Source organism: Emys orbicularis, chromosome 2 (assembly GCF_028017835.1).
Source record: "Emys orbicularis isolate rEmyOrb1 chromosome 2, rEmyOrb1.hap1, whole genome shotgun sequence".
In the NCBI taxonomy this organism is placed as follows: domain Eukaryota; kingdom Metazoa; phylum Chordata; order Testudines; family Emydidae; genus Emys; species Emys orbicularis.
The window spans coordinates 214,288,260-214,306,111 of NC_088684.1; the positions used below are offsets into that span (position 1 = coordinate 214,288,260).

General features: G+C 44.6%; 1 protein-coding gene across 2 annotated transcripts in view; it reads left to right on the forward strand.

The window, feature by feature from the left end:
- The first annotated feature begins 1,953 nt into the window (after window positions 1–1,953).
- The window catches only part of EXOSC7 (exosome component 7), a 36,317-nt gene continuing 20,418 nt past the window's right edge, over window positions 1,954–17,852 (forward strand). For both annotated transcript variants that reach the window (XM_065399087.1, XM_065399088.1), the window contains exons 1-3: window positions 1,954–2,064; window positions 3,838–3,939; window positions 6,110–6,204. In XM_065399087.1, the coding sequence (XP_065255159.1) occupies window positions 2,008–2,064; window positions 3,838–3,939; window positions 6,110–6,204 (254 nt within the window). In that variant the 5' untranslated portion in view covers window positions 1,954–2,007. The remainder of the gene's footprint in view (window positions 2,065–3,837; window positions 3,940–6,109; window positions 6,205–17,852) is intronic.

Consider the following 17,852-nt stretch of genomic DNA (forward strand, 5'->3'; position numbering starts at 1 on the left):
ACGCAATGAACTGCAATGCATTGGCTTCGTACAATTGTTTCTGTTCACTTGCTAAGCATCTGCTGTATCCACACACACAGGGCTTGCTGCTGCTGCCACTGACCTCACTGGTGCAGGATGCATACGTGTCTATATGTGCACACATTACATTTATGGTATATATATAACCTGACATTTCCCACCCAATACCTGGATTGTTCTGCTTATATGTTACAACCTCTTCCATCTTCTTCTGTTTTGTTTATTTAAACTGCAAAATGTTTGGGACAGGGCCTATGATGTTTCTTTGGTGCGGATCAAAGTGGGGATCTGATCCCTGATTTGGGGTCTTTCAGTGATACTGGAAAACAATAACACAAAGAATAGCATATGTGTATGTAAGTTCAAAAGCTTCTCTCTTTCACCAACAGAAGTTGGTCCAATAAAAGATATTACCTCACCTGGTCTGTGTTACACACACATTTTTCATAACATGCATATAAAGATGTGTGCTACATCCACCTTGTGTATTCACATACTGGAGATGAGTGTGTATATATGTACACACTAGTCACTACATATATAGGTGAGTATGCAACGGGAGTTGCAGGTGCTCAGCACTTTTGTGTTTACAGCTTAGGCCAGGCCAAGTGGCTTGTGAGTGTCCAAAGTGCTCTACTATAAAACATGACAGAATATAGCTGGAAATATAATCACTTTCATTGACTCACTCCTTATCGTTTGGGCAGGTAGCACAGCCCATTATTAAGGCTGCCAGACACTTTCTATTATTTGACCCTGTTTTCAGTTGCTTGTAACTTTGTCAAACTTTAACTGTTTCGGGCAGAATTTTACATGCCGGAGAAACAAAGTTAAAGAAATATATGTTGCTTTGCCCATCTTAAAAAATTCTGGCAACCTGTTATTTGAGAAGCTCAGCTCAGGTACCCCCTTGTTTTGGAGCAGGGACATAAAATTGACTGGCATGCATTAAATAAGGCATGGGGCCACACACTGAATTATAAGGAAAAACAAAATATTAAAACACTCATTGAGGACTGTCCATCCTTTGGGGAAAATGGTATGTTGTGTAATTAAAGACTGTCATAATGCAGACACACAAGAGAGGGCAAATTAACATTGCACATAGGGTTGCCAATTTTGGTTGTTTTCCTGGAGGTTTCATCACATGACATAATCTTTAATTAAAGATTAATCTTTAATTCCTGGAGACTCTAGGACAATCCTGGAGGGCTGGCAACCCTAGTTGCACAGGTAACCTTCGCTCTGACATTTCCTAACTTTTGACAGCCTGACTGTGCAATTTAACATAGTTTTTTTATGCACTATCTGTTGAAGATTTGCAATTTACTGCGTGACACTGTGTAACCATGGGAAAAAACAAGGACAGACATACCACAGAACTCAGTCCACCACTCAGTGTTTTGTCAGTTAACATTTCAGTCCTTTCTTGAGAGTTTTCATCTATTTTCATGTCTTTATAACACAGAACGGATTTGGTTCTCCACAGAGAAGTGCCTTTGAGGTGACACCTTGCCCGCCGGATGCACAATGCACATCCAGGCCCAATGCACGCAGGCAATGCCCAAGACATGCACAGCGCAGCACTCCTGCAGGCTCACAGGCAAGAACGCACATGCACACACGTAGCGCGTTCAATCAAGGGATCCGGGGCTCCCCTCTGCACCTCTATTCCCACGTGGGAAAATTTCTTCCCTGCCCCCAGATCAAGCCCCTCCCTCCCCGGGTTGTCACACGTTGGGAGCGGCGCAGCCGCTCTCTCTCCGTAACACGCGCACCAACCAGGCCGTGACTCAGAGTCACCCACAGAGGGTGGGGGGCAGGGGAGGCGGTGCTCGCGCGCCCGTCGAGCCTCACAACGCGGATGACGTAAGTATGTGCGGATGGAGGAGGGAAAGGAAACGTCGCGGGAGTTAGCTTCGTCGCGTTTTGGTGACGGCATCACCGGGCAGCGGCCGGAGTAGTGTTTGGAACCCGGCGCGCAGCATGGTGTCCGTGGTGCTGAGCGAGGCGGAGAAGGTCTACATCGTGCACGGTATCCAGGTAACGGGCGGCGGCGGGCCCGGCGTGTGTGTGTGTGAGTTGGGAGCGGACCGGGTTCCCGGCAGGGGGGCGGTCAGGTGGGAGCGGACCGGGTTCCCGGGTGGGGGGGGGTGTGAGTTGGGAGCGGACCGGGTTCCCGGCAGGGGGGCGGTCAGGTGGGAGCGGACCGGGTTCCCGGCAGGGGGGCGGTCAGGTGGTGGTAGTGAGGGGAGCGGACGCTCCGGGGCAGGGGGAATGGGCGGCGCTGCAGCAGCAACCCGGCCTCTCCCCGTGGTCAGCCTCTGCCGTCCCCCTCCTCTCCCACCCCAGCTTGTAGCCGGGTGCCTGCAGAGCCTGTAATGTGGAGCACGGCGCGGCTGAGTGCTTCGTGTCCCGGGTCGCTGCTGCCGACACAGCTCGGGTGAGACAGCACGGGACGTGTTAACTCGGGGGTGGGACTATTGCCAGCTGTTTAAATTGAAATACAGGGGAAATAAACATTTTAGCCTTTAGAGGTTATCTCCTCCAGGATTTCTTCATCATTGTTCACCTGTGCACTTTTGGCCAAGGAAAGATTTGCAACCTGCGCTGTGTGTAGCTTGCACTTGATAGAACCAATGGTGCAGGAGAGCCAGTTATTTTGTTCTCTTTATTTTGCTGTTGTTCATAACTAGATACCTGTCCTCTGACCGGCTTAGACACAGCATCCTTAAATAAACAGACTTAACAGCTCCATGTGAGGGAAGATTCTGATCTTGGGTTTTTTGCGAATACAGCTCCATCGACTGCAGTGGAGTTCTTTGGGATTTATATCTATGTAACAAATACTAAGATTTGATCTCCTGTCTACACTAAACATCTCAGATAGCACAAAGCCATGAAAGATCCTAGATATATCCTTTCTGCTACGGGATGTTTTCATTTTATACCAACTTTTTTTTCTTACTGGAATTGCTATCTTAGGCCTGGTCTGCACTTAAAAGTTTTGCCCCCATAGTTGTGTGGGGTGGTTTTTATTTTTTTATTTATTTTTTTTTGGCCAGCATATTTATTCTGGTAAAAGCCTGAGTAGACACAGTTTATATCAGCAAAAAAGGCCTTTTGCCTTATAGCTTATTTATCTCCGGGAAGAAGGTATATCCGCAAAATATACTGGCATAAAATATGTCTACACTAGGAGGGATTACAGGTAGACCTATACCAACAAACCTCTTAGGTGAAGAGAAGGTATATGGACAGTTTATTATTTTGCTTAAAGGCATCAGTAACTTTGGCTGGCAATTCAAACTACCCAATTCTTTCTTCTTCATCAATTTATGTATGTATTCTCTGGAGGCCCCAACCAAGATCAGAGCCCCGTTACGCTAGGTGCTACACAAACACACAGCTCTTGCCTCAAAGAGCTTACCATTTAAGGCCCTGATCCTGAATGAGCTGTGGACATAGGTTTCCATCTGTGCATAAGGAGCTGCACTGAAGCTGAAAGACGTCTGCCCACATGGAGCATGTTGCAGGATCAAGACTGAAATACTCACGTTCTACGCTTAGTTTGTATTGTATAGTATTACCTTTTCTCTCCATTTTACAGTTCATGCAGGAAGTCAGTGACTGAACTGGGAATTAAACCTAGATCTTTCAAGTCATACTCCAGCACTTTAACTACAAGACCATCTGTTTTTCTCCATTTAGCTTTGTTAACTTGCACGTTTTATCTGGGATTATTTTAAGTTTATATTTGATTTATTAATATGGATCAGTTATATCACTTAATAAAACTGTGGTGGCTATGCTTAGGAGGATCTTCGGGTAGATGGCCGTGGCTGTGAAGACTATAGATGTATTGAAGTGGAAACAGATGTAGTATCAAACACAAGTGGATCTGCAAGAGTGAAGCTTGTAAGTACAGATACCAGGAGTTTTTGTATATTACTAGTGGAAGCTCCTAAATTATCATGACTTTGAGGCTGTAGGTCAAGTCCAGACTTTATCACTTGACTATTTGTATTAAGTTTTTATTGATTTTTTTTTTTTGCTTTTTAATACAAATGTAAAAATACACACACAAAAAGTGAATACTCTTAATGTATAATTACGATCTGAAATATACACCACAGTATTAACAGAAATTTGACTTTAATGATATGTGGCACAAACTGAAGCTCCTGTTTGTTCCCTTTCCCCACTTCCTAACAATCTGTGACAGATATTGCAACCCTGTGCAGTGTCTTTGGGATTCATTAATGGTTTATTTATAATTGTGTTCTACTCCGTGGGGGTGGGCTACCACTGCTCCTCCAGCAACTAAAAACCAAAGGTGTGATTAAGGGAAATGAGCCAGGTTGTAAGCCGTGAGAGAAATACAACATGCTGGGGGACACTCACGTATACTGGTTCAAACTGGACTCTCCAGAGACCAGCAGACAAAGAAGGGACTTTTGGACAAAGAGCCTGACTTGAGGCCTTATTTCTGATCCAGCAAATGGACAGGACCTTCTGTCCTGAAGGGTGGGGAGTTGGGGGAAGCATGCCTTGCAGAAGGGTTGGAAGGACTTGCCCTACTAGGGCCCCATAAGACTAATAGGTAACCTCTGCTGAGCTTTTAGCATGCATATCGGGACTCATTGTTTTTGAAGTGTTTTCTCTGTAATGTTTTTACCTTAAGAATAAATATGCTTGCTTAGAAGGAGCTGTGTGCTAACTTATAACTGCAGGCAATATACTGGTCATAGCCTTTGGAAAGAAAGCCAGGCACTGGCCTGGTTAGGCCATCTGGCTTGTTGGGGATAGCATAGTGTAATCTGGGTTGCTGTGCAGCCTTAAAACTCTGGTCAAGAGAGAGTGCAACATAGTTTTCTGCTCATGAGAGATGTTGGCTGGGAGCCAAAAACTTTTAAGTAGGTGCCCTCAAGGGACTGTGTAGGGCGGGGGAATACAAGTGGAATGAGCCTGAAACTGTGACACGGTCCATAAAGAATGGTTACTTAGTCCTGGTCTATTCTACAACCTTATGTCAGTATAACTTCATCGCTCAGGGCTATAGAAAATCCACACCACTGAGCAACGCATCGTACCGACCTAACTCCCAGTGTAGAGAGCACTATGTCAATGGGAGGGCTTCTCCTGTCGACATAGCTACCGCCTCTTAGGCTATGTCTTCACTACCCGCCGATCCGGCGGGTAGCAATCGGTCTATCGGGGATCGACTTACCGCGTCTAGTGAAGACGCGGTAAAATCGATCCCTGATCGCTCTGCCGTCGACTCCGGAAATCCACCTCGGCAAGAGGCGGCAGCGGAGTCGGCGGCAGCGCAGCAGCGGTCGACTTTCCCGCGTCCTCACCGCCAGGTAAGCCGACCTAAAATACGCAACTTCAGCTACGGTATTCACGTAGCTGAAGTTGCGTATCTTAGGTCGGACCCCCGCTGTAGTGTAGACCTAGCCTGAGAGAGGTGGAGTACCTACACCGACAGGAGAAACTCTCCTGTTGGTGTAGGTAATGTCTTCAGCTTCACCTCGGCAGTGCTGTAAGTGTAGACAAGCCCTTGCTGTGAGCGAGATCTATTGGCAAAGTACATTGAGGCCAGAGGAAGCTGAAATAATCCACCATTTAAACCTGTGAAAGTAAAGTCAGTAGTATGACTAATAAATAGAGAAATAATTCTTCACAGTGTTCATATCACAACAAATTAAAACTGTTGCTTTAGTGGGTGTTGTATGTACAGACAGTGGCTATCGCTCAGGGTATTAGAATAGTTCTGCATATGTATTTATTCCAGGACTGAATTTATGAAGTCATGGATATTTAGAATGTCCTATTAGCATAGAGAAAATTTGTACATACATAGGGTTTATTTGAGGAAACGTGCTCAAACTTAACATTGTCTCTTCGAAAGCTTTGATTTATTAAAATAAAATACTGGGTCATGCTGTAAATGCTATTTGGCAGAATAGTTTGTGTAGATAACATAAAGATAAACATTAATAACAGCTTGACCCCTATGTGGATAAATTGTACAAGCTATGGCGTGGAATATTTTTCTGGTTGAGTGACGCTGGTATTTTAACAGGGACATACGGACATCCTGGTAGGAGTCAAAGCTGAAATGGGAACACCGAAGTTGGAGAATCCAAATGAAGGCTACCTTGAATTCTTTGTTGACTGGTAGGTACAATAAGGAAGAGTACCAAAAGCCCAGTACTTTGAGTAAATAATGCGTTTAGAAAAGCTATTGATCTAAAGGATATTCCTTAATTTCGTTGGCCTGCTGTAGTGGTCTACATAATAGAAATAAGCTATTTTGTTGCTTTAGTGGATGGTAAAATTGGGACAATGCTCTGCTACTCCTTTGGAATCGCTGTTTTGCTTGGTTCTAGAAATTACAAGATTATTATAATTGGAAAAGATAAAAGGGGGAAAAAAATTTCAGTTTGTTTACTCTTTGTGCATTTGACAGAACTTTGTATAGAGTTTATTTCCCCCTGTTCTCTCTGGGACTTGGACAAAAAGAAAATGAGAGAGAGAGAATATCCATTTAAAAAAAAATGGTAGGTACACTCAGAGATAGGTATGCTACCTGAAACTATTTTTTCTTTTATTGAATTGCCTAGATTTCAAGTTGTCAAGGCTGAATCCCCACTCTGTCACTTCAAGTGTAGGAAGAGGGGGCCCGCAAGGATTTTAAAAATTAATATTTGCCACTCCAGGCTTGTATTACACTCCCAAGGTTACAGCTTCTCTCTGACCTTGGCTTGGTAAACACTGCCACCACCCAAATGCAAAAAAACCCTTTTAACCCAGGAAGGAGCACTTGCAATTCCTCCCTCTGGGGTAACCTCAAGCCCTTTCTCACACAGATACAGACACACCTGAGAAAGAAACAAAGGAAATTAGCTGTGGCTACCAGCTAATCAAACAACATGCACAAATCTCTTAGGACATCAGTAATCCAATCCTGTTCTTAAAAATGGTAAATTTTATTGAAAACAAAAAGGAAAAAATACATTTGGAACCTAGGCTTTTGCTAGACTTTAAAAAGAGCAGTTCCAAAAATTAAGCACCCAAAATAGCTTTCTTGGGGGTTCAGCTTAAAGGTTACAAGCAAACAAAAGCATCTGGGGTTAGCACAGAGGAGATCTACAAGCCTTAAAAAATAAACAGAAATAAACCTGATTGTGTTTAGATAAACATTCTGATCTACTTACACCTTTGGGTTGTTAAAAGTAGTTCTAGATATGATCTGATGATTTTCGTATCTGGTTCAAACTTTATACAGCATTCCTGCTGCCCCGTCTCTTCAGCCCAGAGAGCAAAAGACAAACGGAAGTTTCTTTCCCAATTTTAAAAAGTTCTACCTTTCCATTGGCTCTTTTGGTCAGATGCCCACTCCTTCTCTTTTACCTGTGGGCTTGTTAACCCTTTACAGGTAAAGCAAGCAGAGAATAGACCAAGAGGGATTTTACAGCTAACTGACTGACTGGGTGTCCATCAAAGGGAGTTACTCCCCACTCGTCCCCCCAATGTATATCACAAGTGTATCGTAATTAGAAGTTGTCCTTTTTTTTTTATTTGAACACAATAACCCTGTGAATTCAAGATACGACAGTTAACTGCCTAGAAAATAACATTCAGAATGGCATTTTTCAGTAAAGCACTATTTCCTCCATGAGCTAGAAATCAGGTTCATGTTTAAGCATGTTTCTGACTTTCTTGACCGTGAATGAGGCATTACTGTTGACAGCTTTCCAGTGAGCAGGATTATGGAAGGAGCTCGAGACAGTCCAGGAGCCTCAGCTTGCAGGTTGCTTTAAGAGTTGTCACAGTCACCACCTAGTGTAATTAAGGGTTACATATGCTGCTATTTAGGTGGGAGCACAGGGCATGTTAGGTGGACTTTCTAAGCTCTACTTCAATTACAGAACAGATACAAATGGTTTTTTTCCCCACGTAAGCTTATGCCCAAATAAATGTGTTAGTCTTTAAGGTGCCACCGGACTCCTCGTTGTTTTTGTGGCCTCTTGGGCTGTGATTGGGGGGCAGGGGGGAAGCAGCGGCCCCTTCCCCTTCCTGGTGCTCCTGGATGCACTGCCTTGGTGTTGGTTTCTGGGGCTTCCAGCAGGGGTTGGGCCATAACCCCCTCTGGAGACACTTGGGGCACAATGCTGAAGGAGCAAGCAGCTGGTGAGTGCTACACCTCTCCAGAAGTGGTGGGGCTCAGGCTTTGGGCTTCAGCCTGGGGGTGGTGGGGAGGCAGATTCCAGCCATGTGCCTTTGGGTTCCATCCCCTATGGGGCTTCAGGCTCCAGCCCTCCCACTGCCTCCCCCGATCCTCCATCCAGGGCTTAATTTGTCCCCAGACTTGCGGGGCTGAGTAAGTCTGGTGTGAAAAGTGATACTTGTATGTATGTTAATATCACTTTTCATAGACTTAGTAGCTAGTAATAAATAAATTACAGCGCTTTCGATGTGCATATTTATTTTTCCTAAAGCTAATTAAGTATTTTAGGAAAAAGTGTGAGTGGCCACGAGCAAGAGTTGGTGGCTGCACTCTGAGGCCACCAAATACACCTCTACCCCGATATAACACGAATTCGGATATAATGCGGTAAAGCAGCGCTCCGGGGGGGGCAGGGCTGCGCACTCCGGCGGATCAAAGCAAGTTCGATATAATGCGCTTTCACCTATAACGCAGTAAGATTTTTTTGGCTCCTGAGGACAGCATTATATCTGGGTAGAGATGTAATTTGTCCTGAGAACCCCTGCTTTAGAGGTTTGATAGAGTCATAGACTTTAAGGTCAGAAGGGACCAATATGATTGTCTAGTCTGATCTCCTGCACAACGCAGGGGGCAGAATCTCACCCACCCACTCCCACAACAAACCCCTAACCTGTGTCTGAGCCATTGAAGTCCTCAGATCATGGTTTAAAAACTTCAAGGCTCAGAGAATCCTCCAGCGAGTGACCCGTGCCCCATGCTGCAGAGGAAGGCGAAAAACCTCCAGGGCCTCTACCAATCTGCCCTCGCGGAAAATTCCTTCTCGACCCCAAATATGGCGATCAGCTAAACCCTGAGCATGTGGGCAAGACTCACCAGCCAGACACCCAGGAAAGAATTCTCTGTAGTAACTCAGATCCCACCCCATCTAACATCCCATCACAGGCCATTGGGCATACTTACCGCTAATAGTCAAAGATTAATTAATAGCCTCATTTTGGCAATTAATTAATCCCATCATACCATCCCCTCCATAAACTTATCAAGCTTAGTCTTGAAGCCAGATATGTCTTTTGCTCCCCTTGGAAGGCTGTTCCAGAACTTCACTCTTCTGATGGTTAGAAACCTTCATCTAATTTCAAGTCTAAACTTCCTGATGGCCAGTTTATATCCATTTGTTCTTATGTCCACATTGGTACTGAGCTTAAATAATTCCTCTCCCTCTCTGGTATTTATCCCTCTGATATATTTATAGAGAGCAATCATATCTTCCCCTCAGCCTTCTTTTGGTTAGGCTAAACAAGCCGAGCTCTTTGAGTCTCCTTTCATAAGACAAATTTTCCATTCCTCGGATCATCCTAGTAGCCCTTCTCTGTAGCTGTTCCAGTTTGAATTCATCCTTCTTAAGCATGGGAGACCAGAACTGCACACAGTATTCCAGATGAGGTCTCACCAGTGCCTTGTATAACGGTACTAACACCTCCTTATATCTACTGGAAATACATCACCTAATGCATCCCAAGACCGCATTGAGAAGTACTGATGCTGCTTGAGTTAACTGCTTGGTAATCTGTTTGTCATATAAATAAAAGAAGTGTCAGTGGGTTGCCTTGATAGATTTGTAAACATTTGGTAAACTTCTTAACTCCAAACTGGAAGCACCACTGTTCTCCCCAAAGTATAGGGCTCCTTGCTGGTCTTCTATAGTTTAGATTTTAGTACACAGAGGAAGTGCAAGAATTGCCTGGGGTGGGGAATTCCAATTATTTTCAATCTCCATTCTACTCCATTCCACTCTCCTCATAAGAATATAGAAACTAACAGACTGGGTGAGATACAAAGATACATCTAGTCCCATATCTTTTCTCTGGTAGTGGCCAGCACCCAGCTGTTTCAGAGGAGGGAGCACAAAACTTTTCAGTAGGCAGATATGGGTAATTTCTGCCCACCTCTGACCTAGGGAAGTCTTTCTTACCTTTAATAATTAAATATTGGGTTTTGCCCTGAAGAATTAGGTTTTATCACTTCCAAATTATGTTTTTGAGTATTTACTATTAAAACTCTGGATTTTGCTATCCATATAAATGGCCAATCCCTCTTTGAATTTTGCTCAGTTCTTGGCCCCAATGATCCTCACCAGGATTTGGTCACTTACGCCTTCTCTCCATCACATGAGTCTCATGCAATTCCATATTTTTCTGTTTTAAAAAAAGAAAAACTTTAATTTATTGCACCACACCCAAAACCTTGACCACTGCGGGAGTACTACATTCACATAATGTTCACATATCTCACGTATCACAGAGCCTTTGGCTCTCCAACTTGCAGGATCTAAGTTAGGATTAGAGTCCTGTTTTTGGAGGGGAACATCAACATATGAGTTCATTTTTCCTCTGCAGTTGCTGGTAGAGGAGTGTCTGGCAGGGAGCTTTTTCTTCCCCATCTGGTCCAACTGTCAGAGAGAGGGAGAGGTCTGGCCTGTGAGTTGCAAAACTTTAAGAGCCCAAAACTGTTTTGTTTGGCTTCAAGGTTGGTCCTGACCAATACTAAATGGAAAAAGCCCAAGGCTGAGAGCTGCTACCTCCTTCTCCCTCCCTCTGTCACTCAGTAATGTTGAATGAAACCAACTGCCCGTGAGGGTGTTTTGTGTGTGTGTTAACAAATGTCCGGTGCTGTTCATCAGTTTGGAGAGATGCCCAGTAACGAGTGCCCTAAGGGGCCACAGAAATTCATTGTAGCATTGTTTTCATCTACGGCTAGTATTACAAATCCTCAAATGTTTCTTAAATTAGTTTAGTTTTAGATTCTATTTTATAATTGCCAAAGAGATAGAGGCAGATGTGAGGGCCAGGATGATTGGAGAACCTCTCCCTGAACTGTATCAGAGGGCTAGCCGTGTTAGTCTGGATCTGTAAAAAGCGACAGAGTCCTGTGGCACCTTATAGACTAACAGACGTATTGAAGCATAAGCTTCCATGGGTCAATACCCACTTCGTCAGACGCATTTACTGAACACATGTACTGAACTGACAGTCCTAGTTGACCTCCTGTATGTAAAGTGGTTTTCCCTCAAGGTAACAATATGAGGGTAAGAGCCTGGCTCTGGAAACCTGAATGGTGAGTTCCAAAATGCCCAAGTCATCAGAGGACATACATGTCTAGGTGCCAGAAAGATTTTTAAAATAAAATTCGGAGCTTTTGGCAGAAGCCTTTTTTTCTGTAAAGTGTGGTATATCCAAATGTGGTGATACCAGTACTCTTTTATGTGTAGTTGTAATGTATGACACTTTTTCAGGCTGCCACTAGATGGTGGTAATTGTGCATAATTTTACAACTGGGTCTCTGTTATTGTAGAAGTCTCTTATATGGTGCTTTGGTTTTTATTTTTTCAAATTAAGATTTTTTTCCCTCAGTGCTGATTGTGCCATCCTTATAATGCTTACTATTTGAGATTCTTTCTTGGCTTCTTGTAGATTTTAAAATCTACTAGTTTGCTAGAACTGATTTAGCCATCCAGACATATGTGATGATCATCTTCCGCTCAGAAAATACCATTTCCTTCCACCACCACCCTTTTTTCTATCCCCTTATTCTGTTTCTATCTTCTGAACTGGGAGAGGAACATTTATTCCTCTTTAAACTATGCACAGTGCCACTCCTTGGAATGGACAATTTGGGTGCACTGATGATGTTGGAACTTGTTCTGTTTTCCCCAAAAGCAATGGAGTTGCCTGTGCATCCTGCAATGTAGGGAGTGGGAGTCCTAGATCTCTGTTACACACTGGAATGCTACTGCATCAGCAGAAGAGCTGCATTTAAAAAAAAAAAAGTGATGTTTTTCTTGCTTATAACTTTGTAAAATATTGACTTGTTAGTTTTGTGACTATAATAATCTGTCATTTTTTGTGGTATAAAATAGTAACCAAAAAAAGTCCGTATGACAGTTGAATCTGTATGCAATGACGCTTTCAGAGTACCTGCTGGATATTGGGTTTAGAATGAAATTAACAACGAGGGAGGTGAGAGTTATACCTTTGTCCTCAGGTCTGGCCATTTGCTCCTCCAGGTTGAAGGGAAGACTCACCCTAGCTCCTAGTGGACCTATTTCTCTAGTACATGCACGGAAATGTAGGGACCACATCAATTTCAGGTGTTTCTTAGGTAGAACATCCTATAGCTGGTGCACTGTTCTGTTGAGTCCTCATGCAATATCATGATCATTTGTTGTTCAGCCATCAGTAAGGCTCTTAAATGTTATTTTCAGATCTCATATGTCATGTACTATACAGATAACTCATGATAAATGAAACACAAGGAGTGGTGGCTAAAATTCTCATAGCACTCGTGTTCCCAGGTCAATCAGTTGGGACATCTCAGTGCTTGAATCGTGTGCTGTGATTTGTATGAAGATGAAGAGAACTTATTTTTTCTCTTCATAAAGTCTATGAAGCTTGGTAGATAAACTGCAGTTCTCAACCTGAGGGACGTGTCAAACTTTCTAGAGGGTATGGTGCGCTTTGTCACCTGAGCTGCAATGTCACTCGTTCAAATTTGGCCTGGCCACTCCTCCATCCTGATGGTGGGGTGGCTGAGCCAAATTTCAGTGAATGGCATTGCAATCAGGCCTGTGCAGTCATTATCCCCACTAGCACTCTTTGATGCTGAAACTGAGACATACTGGCCAGAAAACATTGTGGATATTAATGTATGTGTTTTTAAAAGATTCCTGGCCTATGCACAGTTAGATAACAGGATCAGAGGACTGATTTCCTGAAAGCAGAATCCCATTTATTGGAATCATTATATTAATGGCCCCAGTTCCATCTAAATTACATTGGAAATTCCCATTTTGTAAAGGATGGGCACTCCAAGAAAAGGGGTGCGGGAGGAGAGGTTGGAGGGATGTATTTTAAAAAATGTTGAGAACCCCTGATGTCATGGAACTGGTCATAGCAGGAGGAAGGAAGGGGAGAGGAGGGGCAGGATAGATAACTAGATGACTGTTTTTAACCTGTGGAAGCTCACATTTAGATTTTGGGGTTTAAAAAAAAAAAAAAAACTCTTTATGAATAGAAGTGCTTTCATTTGGAGGGATTCACTACATCAGTCTGGCAGAGACAAATGCCACATCTGGCAGTTTCAGTCAATTTTGCTCATCAAAGTTCTAAATGTGCTGAGAGCACTTCTGGGTGCTATCTGCACATTAGAGTTATGGGGAGATCTGGGGCTCACTGCTGATGGAAATAATGAGAATGCCTCCTTAAAGGAGGGGCAAGATGTTCTAACCAATTCTACCAGCCCGTGGATGTGGGGAGAGAAGCTTAAAGCAGGTGCCTATCTAGACCATTTATTTAAGGTACTTTATTTTGTAAAACTGTACTTCTTACTACAGAAAGTACATAACCTAGTGAGATCATTTAATGAGGCTCCATTGCAATACAAAAGTTCAGGGAAGCAGATTTGAGGTTGCAGTGGGAACCCCAGCTCTGAATTTCTTGACTTCCACACAACTAAAATCTTAACCTTAATGCATTGGGAATGTAGGTTTATTTTGATGTGCATGTAATTAGCTGTTAAACTCCACCAAAATTTATAAACCCAGTTTGCTTTTAATTTAAGACTGAATTGTACAGTGCAAATAAATGATGTACTCATTAATATCTCTGTATATGCAAATTGTCCTTAGAGGCTTCCTATGTTCCTATTTAATCATATAATGAAAACTTTGTTTTTATTAACTACCTGAGGCCTAAAACATGGAAGTGGATAGAAGTCAGTCAGAGATAAACTAAACTAAACTATTCAAGAGGAAACAGCTGGACTGAACCTCGGGAGTGCTGACGTGGAGAGGTACCTAGTCTGTGATGGAGGCTTTCTTACACTGGATTCTCTAGAACGGGGGTCTCAAACACGCGGCCCGCCAAGCTCCCCGCCCCCCCCCCCCCCCCCGAGTTATTTTATGTGGCAGCTAAGCTCCCTGCTTCCCAATGTTTGGGGCCGGGTCTCTCCCCCGGCCCCGCCTGCCACCCCCGGGCTCACTTGCTGCCCCTTCACTGCCCCCGAGCCTGCAGCTCACGCTGACTCCACTCCGCTCTCCACACCGCTCTGCCCGCTTCCGGCATCACCTGCTGCCACAGGGTCCTAGTGCCCCCCCTCCACTATGGCCAGGGCAGGCTGCCCTTCCCCTTCTGCCCTAGTTCTGAGCCTCTCCAATGCCCCAAACCCCTCATCCACAGCCCTCACCCCTGCACCCCCTCCTATCCCCAAACTCCATCCCAGAGCCTGCACTCCAGACCCCCTCCCCCACCCAAACTCCCTTCCAGAGCCTTAGGCAGGTGGGGGTGGAGTTTGGGGGAGGGGGGGGCAGGTTCTGGGCACCACCAAAATTTCTACAAACATGCCACCCCTGGAAGAGGCAGAGCAGGGGTGGAGTGATGGTGTAGCCCAGTGCAGTGGGGGGGCTTTAACAGAAGTAAATCTAACTAAGTGCATGTTTTGTCCTTTGAGTGAGGTGCATTACTGTTGGTGACGCTTAGTACTTTCCAGGAGGGAGGGGGGAGGAGCAGGGAGCCGCGCGCTCAGGGGAGGAGGTGGAGAAGAGACGGGGGCAAGGGCGGGGCCTCATGGAAGGGGTGGAGTGGGGGCGGGGCCGGGGTCAGCATGGGGGGAGGTTGTCAGTGATGCGGCCCTCGGGCCAATGCACTAGTCCTCATGTGGCCCTCGTGGTCACTTGAGTTTGAGACCCCTGCTCTAGAAATTCTTGATTCTCATAGAATGTGGCTGAGAGCTGTTTCTTGACTTTGGAGATTTTATTTTAAGTATTATTCGGGAATAAGAATGGCACACTCCCTTTGGCCCCTGCTAGACCTGTGTGTTCCACAAATACGTTTTTCTGAACTCCACTTCTGAGATTTGTACAGTGGGCAAAGTATTTCAAATGAGTGAATGTAAACATCTCTGCTACTACACTATTGTGATATCCAGTGACCTTAGGGTGGCAGTATTTACCATGTATTTGGAAGTGATGTGGCTAGGTGTAGATCAAGGCTTAGTCCCTTGCAATTAATAAGATGATTAAGGGTATGATAAAATTCAGCGACACAGTTATCCAGATCAAATACTCTAAGGCCTGGTTTACACTTTAAAAATGACCTAAATATGTTGCTCAAGCCTGTGAAAAATTTCTTGCCATGAGCATTGTGATTAGGTTGACCGAAACCCCAGAGTAGGTGCAGCTAGGTTAATGAAGAATTTTTCTGTCGGCCTAGCTACTGCCTCTCACAAGGTGGATTAGCTACCTTGACAGAAGGGATTTTTCTGCCTGTGTAGGGGAGTGTGTATGCTATGGCGTTACAGCAGCACAGCTGTAGTGGCTATAGTGTAAACATATTCCAAGTCTATCATTTCTTACAGTTGTTCAAGTAAAAAATTCAGCATTTGACTCCTAGTTAATACAAGTAAAAATCAAAGTTTTCAAAAAATAGCTTTTATATCTGGTGTACTATGAGACCTGCAAAATTTTAATGGGGTTCAATTTTGCAGTCATGTTTAGAGGTGAATGGTTTCACTGACTTAAATGGGAGATACATTTGCTGAATTGAGCTCTTCATTGGTATGTAATTTAATAATTCTGGTGATAAGGCTCTTTTCAAATTTAATTATAGTTCTTCTGCGTGGGATTATAATTTTGGCTCATCATTAATTGTGTAATTTTATTACAGTGTGGCATTTATACATCTGGAAATAACATCCTGCCTTTTATTAAGGATGGGGTGGGGGGAAAGGAAAAACAGTTAAAGCATTTGAAATTTAAAGTATTAAGTAAGGCTTTTGTTTTTAACAGCATCCCTTATTTCCTTTCTTTCTTTCTCTCTCGCTCTTTCTCTCACTCTGGAGAGAGATTTTTAAAAGGAACCCCACAGCATAATTGATTGTCTTTTAGGTGGAAAAAGAGAAGTTAGTTGAGATTGGCTGGAGCTGTTCTTGTTGAAGTCTGATCCTATTTCCTAGAAGACAAAACAAGACACACACACATAACAGTGGAGAGAAGAGAACAGCAAAGATAGAAAATGCAGCTTCTGTCTCTGGTGTTGACTTGTACTTGCAAGCCCACTGCTGGAAAAACACAGGCCCAGCACAGTCTTATCCATCACTCTGAGACCTGGCAAAGTTGTACAATGTTGCACTGTTCGATGCATTGCTTTTAACTACCTTTTTCTGGTCACAGGCTCACAGTAATGTTGCAAAATACACAGTCTTAGCCGGTTAAGCCAGACTCTTACTAAACAGAAGGCAAAGGAAGAGAGATAGGAAAAAGAAGAAATAAGGTGGGGAAAGAGGAGGACACACATGATGGACAAGTGTGTCTGTGACAAAGTCTTACATCCCAGGTGGTATTGAAGATGTAACCAATGATGGTGGAGGTAGCAATATCATCTGGGTCCCTCAGGACGTCTCTCAGCATTATGATGAAGGGAAAATGGTGTCATGTCAGATTTTGGGATCCCAGGAGACTGGAGATGGCAGCCATGATGGGGAAACTTGCTCATTCCCATTCTTTTAATCAGCCAGCATTGCGATAGCAGCTTCTCCCCCATCCCCAAAGTCTCTTTCTGAGGACCCCAAAGGGAATGATTGGCAGAATAGCCCGTTCTCTCATTATATTGTCCAGCAATTAGGCCTAATTTCCGACACAGCAACTTTAGTTCATTGACTTTATTATAGACCAGATTGCTTAACTTCAGTACCCCCAAAAGATAATGGAGCAAATAATTAAGCAATGTCTTTGCAAACACGTAGAACAGGGGTAGGCAAACTTTTTGGCCTGAGGGCCATGTCTGGTGGAGAAATGGTATGCAGGGCCATGAATGTAGGGCTGGTGTAGGGGGTTGGGGTGCGGGAGGGAGTGGGGTGTGAGAGGGGGTGCAGTGTGCAGGAAGGAGCTCAGGGCAAGGGGTTGGGGTGCGGGGTGCAGGAGGGGTTCAGGGTGTGGGCTCCTGCTTGGCGCCGCTTACCTCAAGCTGCTCCGGGGTGGCAGCGGGGCTAAGGCAGGCTCCCTGCCTGCCCTGGCCCTGCGCCACTCCCGGAAGTGGCCAGCATGTCTGGCAGTGGCTCTTGGGGGTGGGGTGGGGCAGGTGTCTCCGCCGCATGCTGCCCTTACCTGTGGGTACCACCCCCGAAGCTCCCATTGGCCGTGGTTCCCCATTCCTGGCCAATAGGAGCTGCGGGGGGCAATCCCTGCAGGCGAGGGCAGTGCACAGAGCCCTCTGCCCCCAGAGGCTGCAGGGACGTGGTGTCGGCCGCTTCCGGGAGCGGCTTGGGACCAGGGCAGGCAAGGAGCCTGCTTTAGCCCCACTGCGCCACGGGGCTGGCAATCCCGCGGGCCTTAGTTTGCCCTCCCCTGACCTAGAAGATAGTAAGGTGTTAATAAAAAGTAACAGTCAGCATGGATTTGTCAAGAACAAATCGAGTCAAACCAACCTAATAGCTTTCTTTGACAGGGGAACAAGACTTGTGGATAGGGAGGAAGTGGTAGATGTGGTATATCTTGACTTTACTAAGCTCTTGATATTGTCTCACGCAACCTTCTCATAAATGA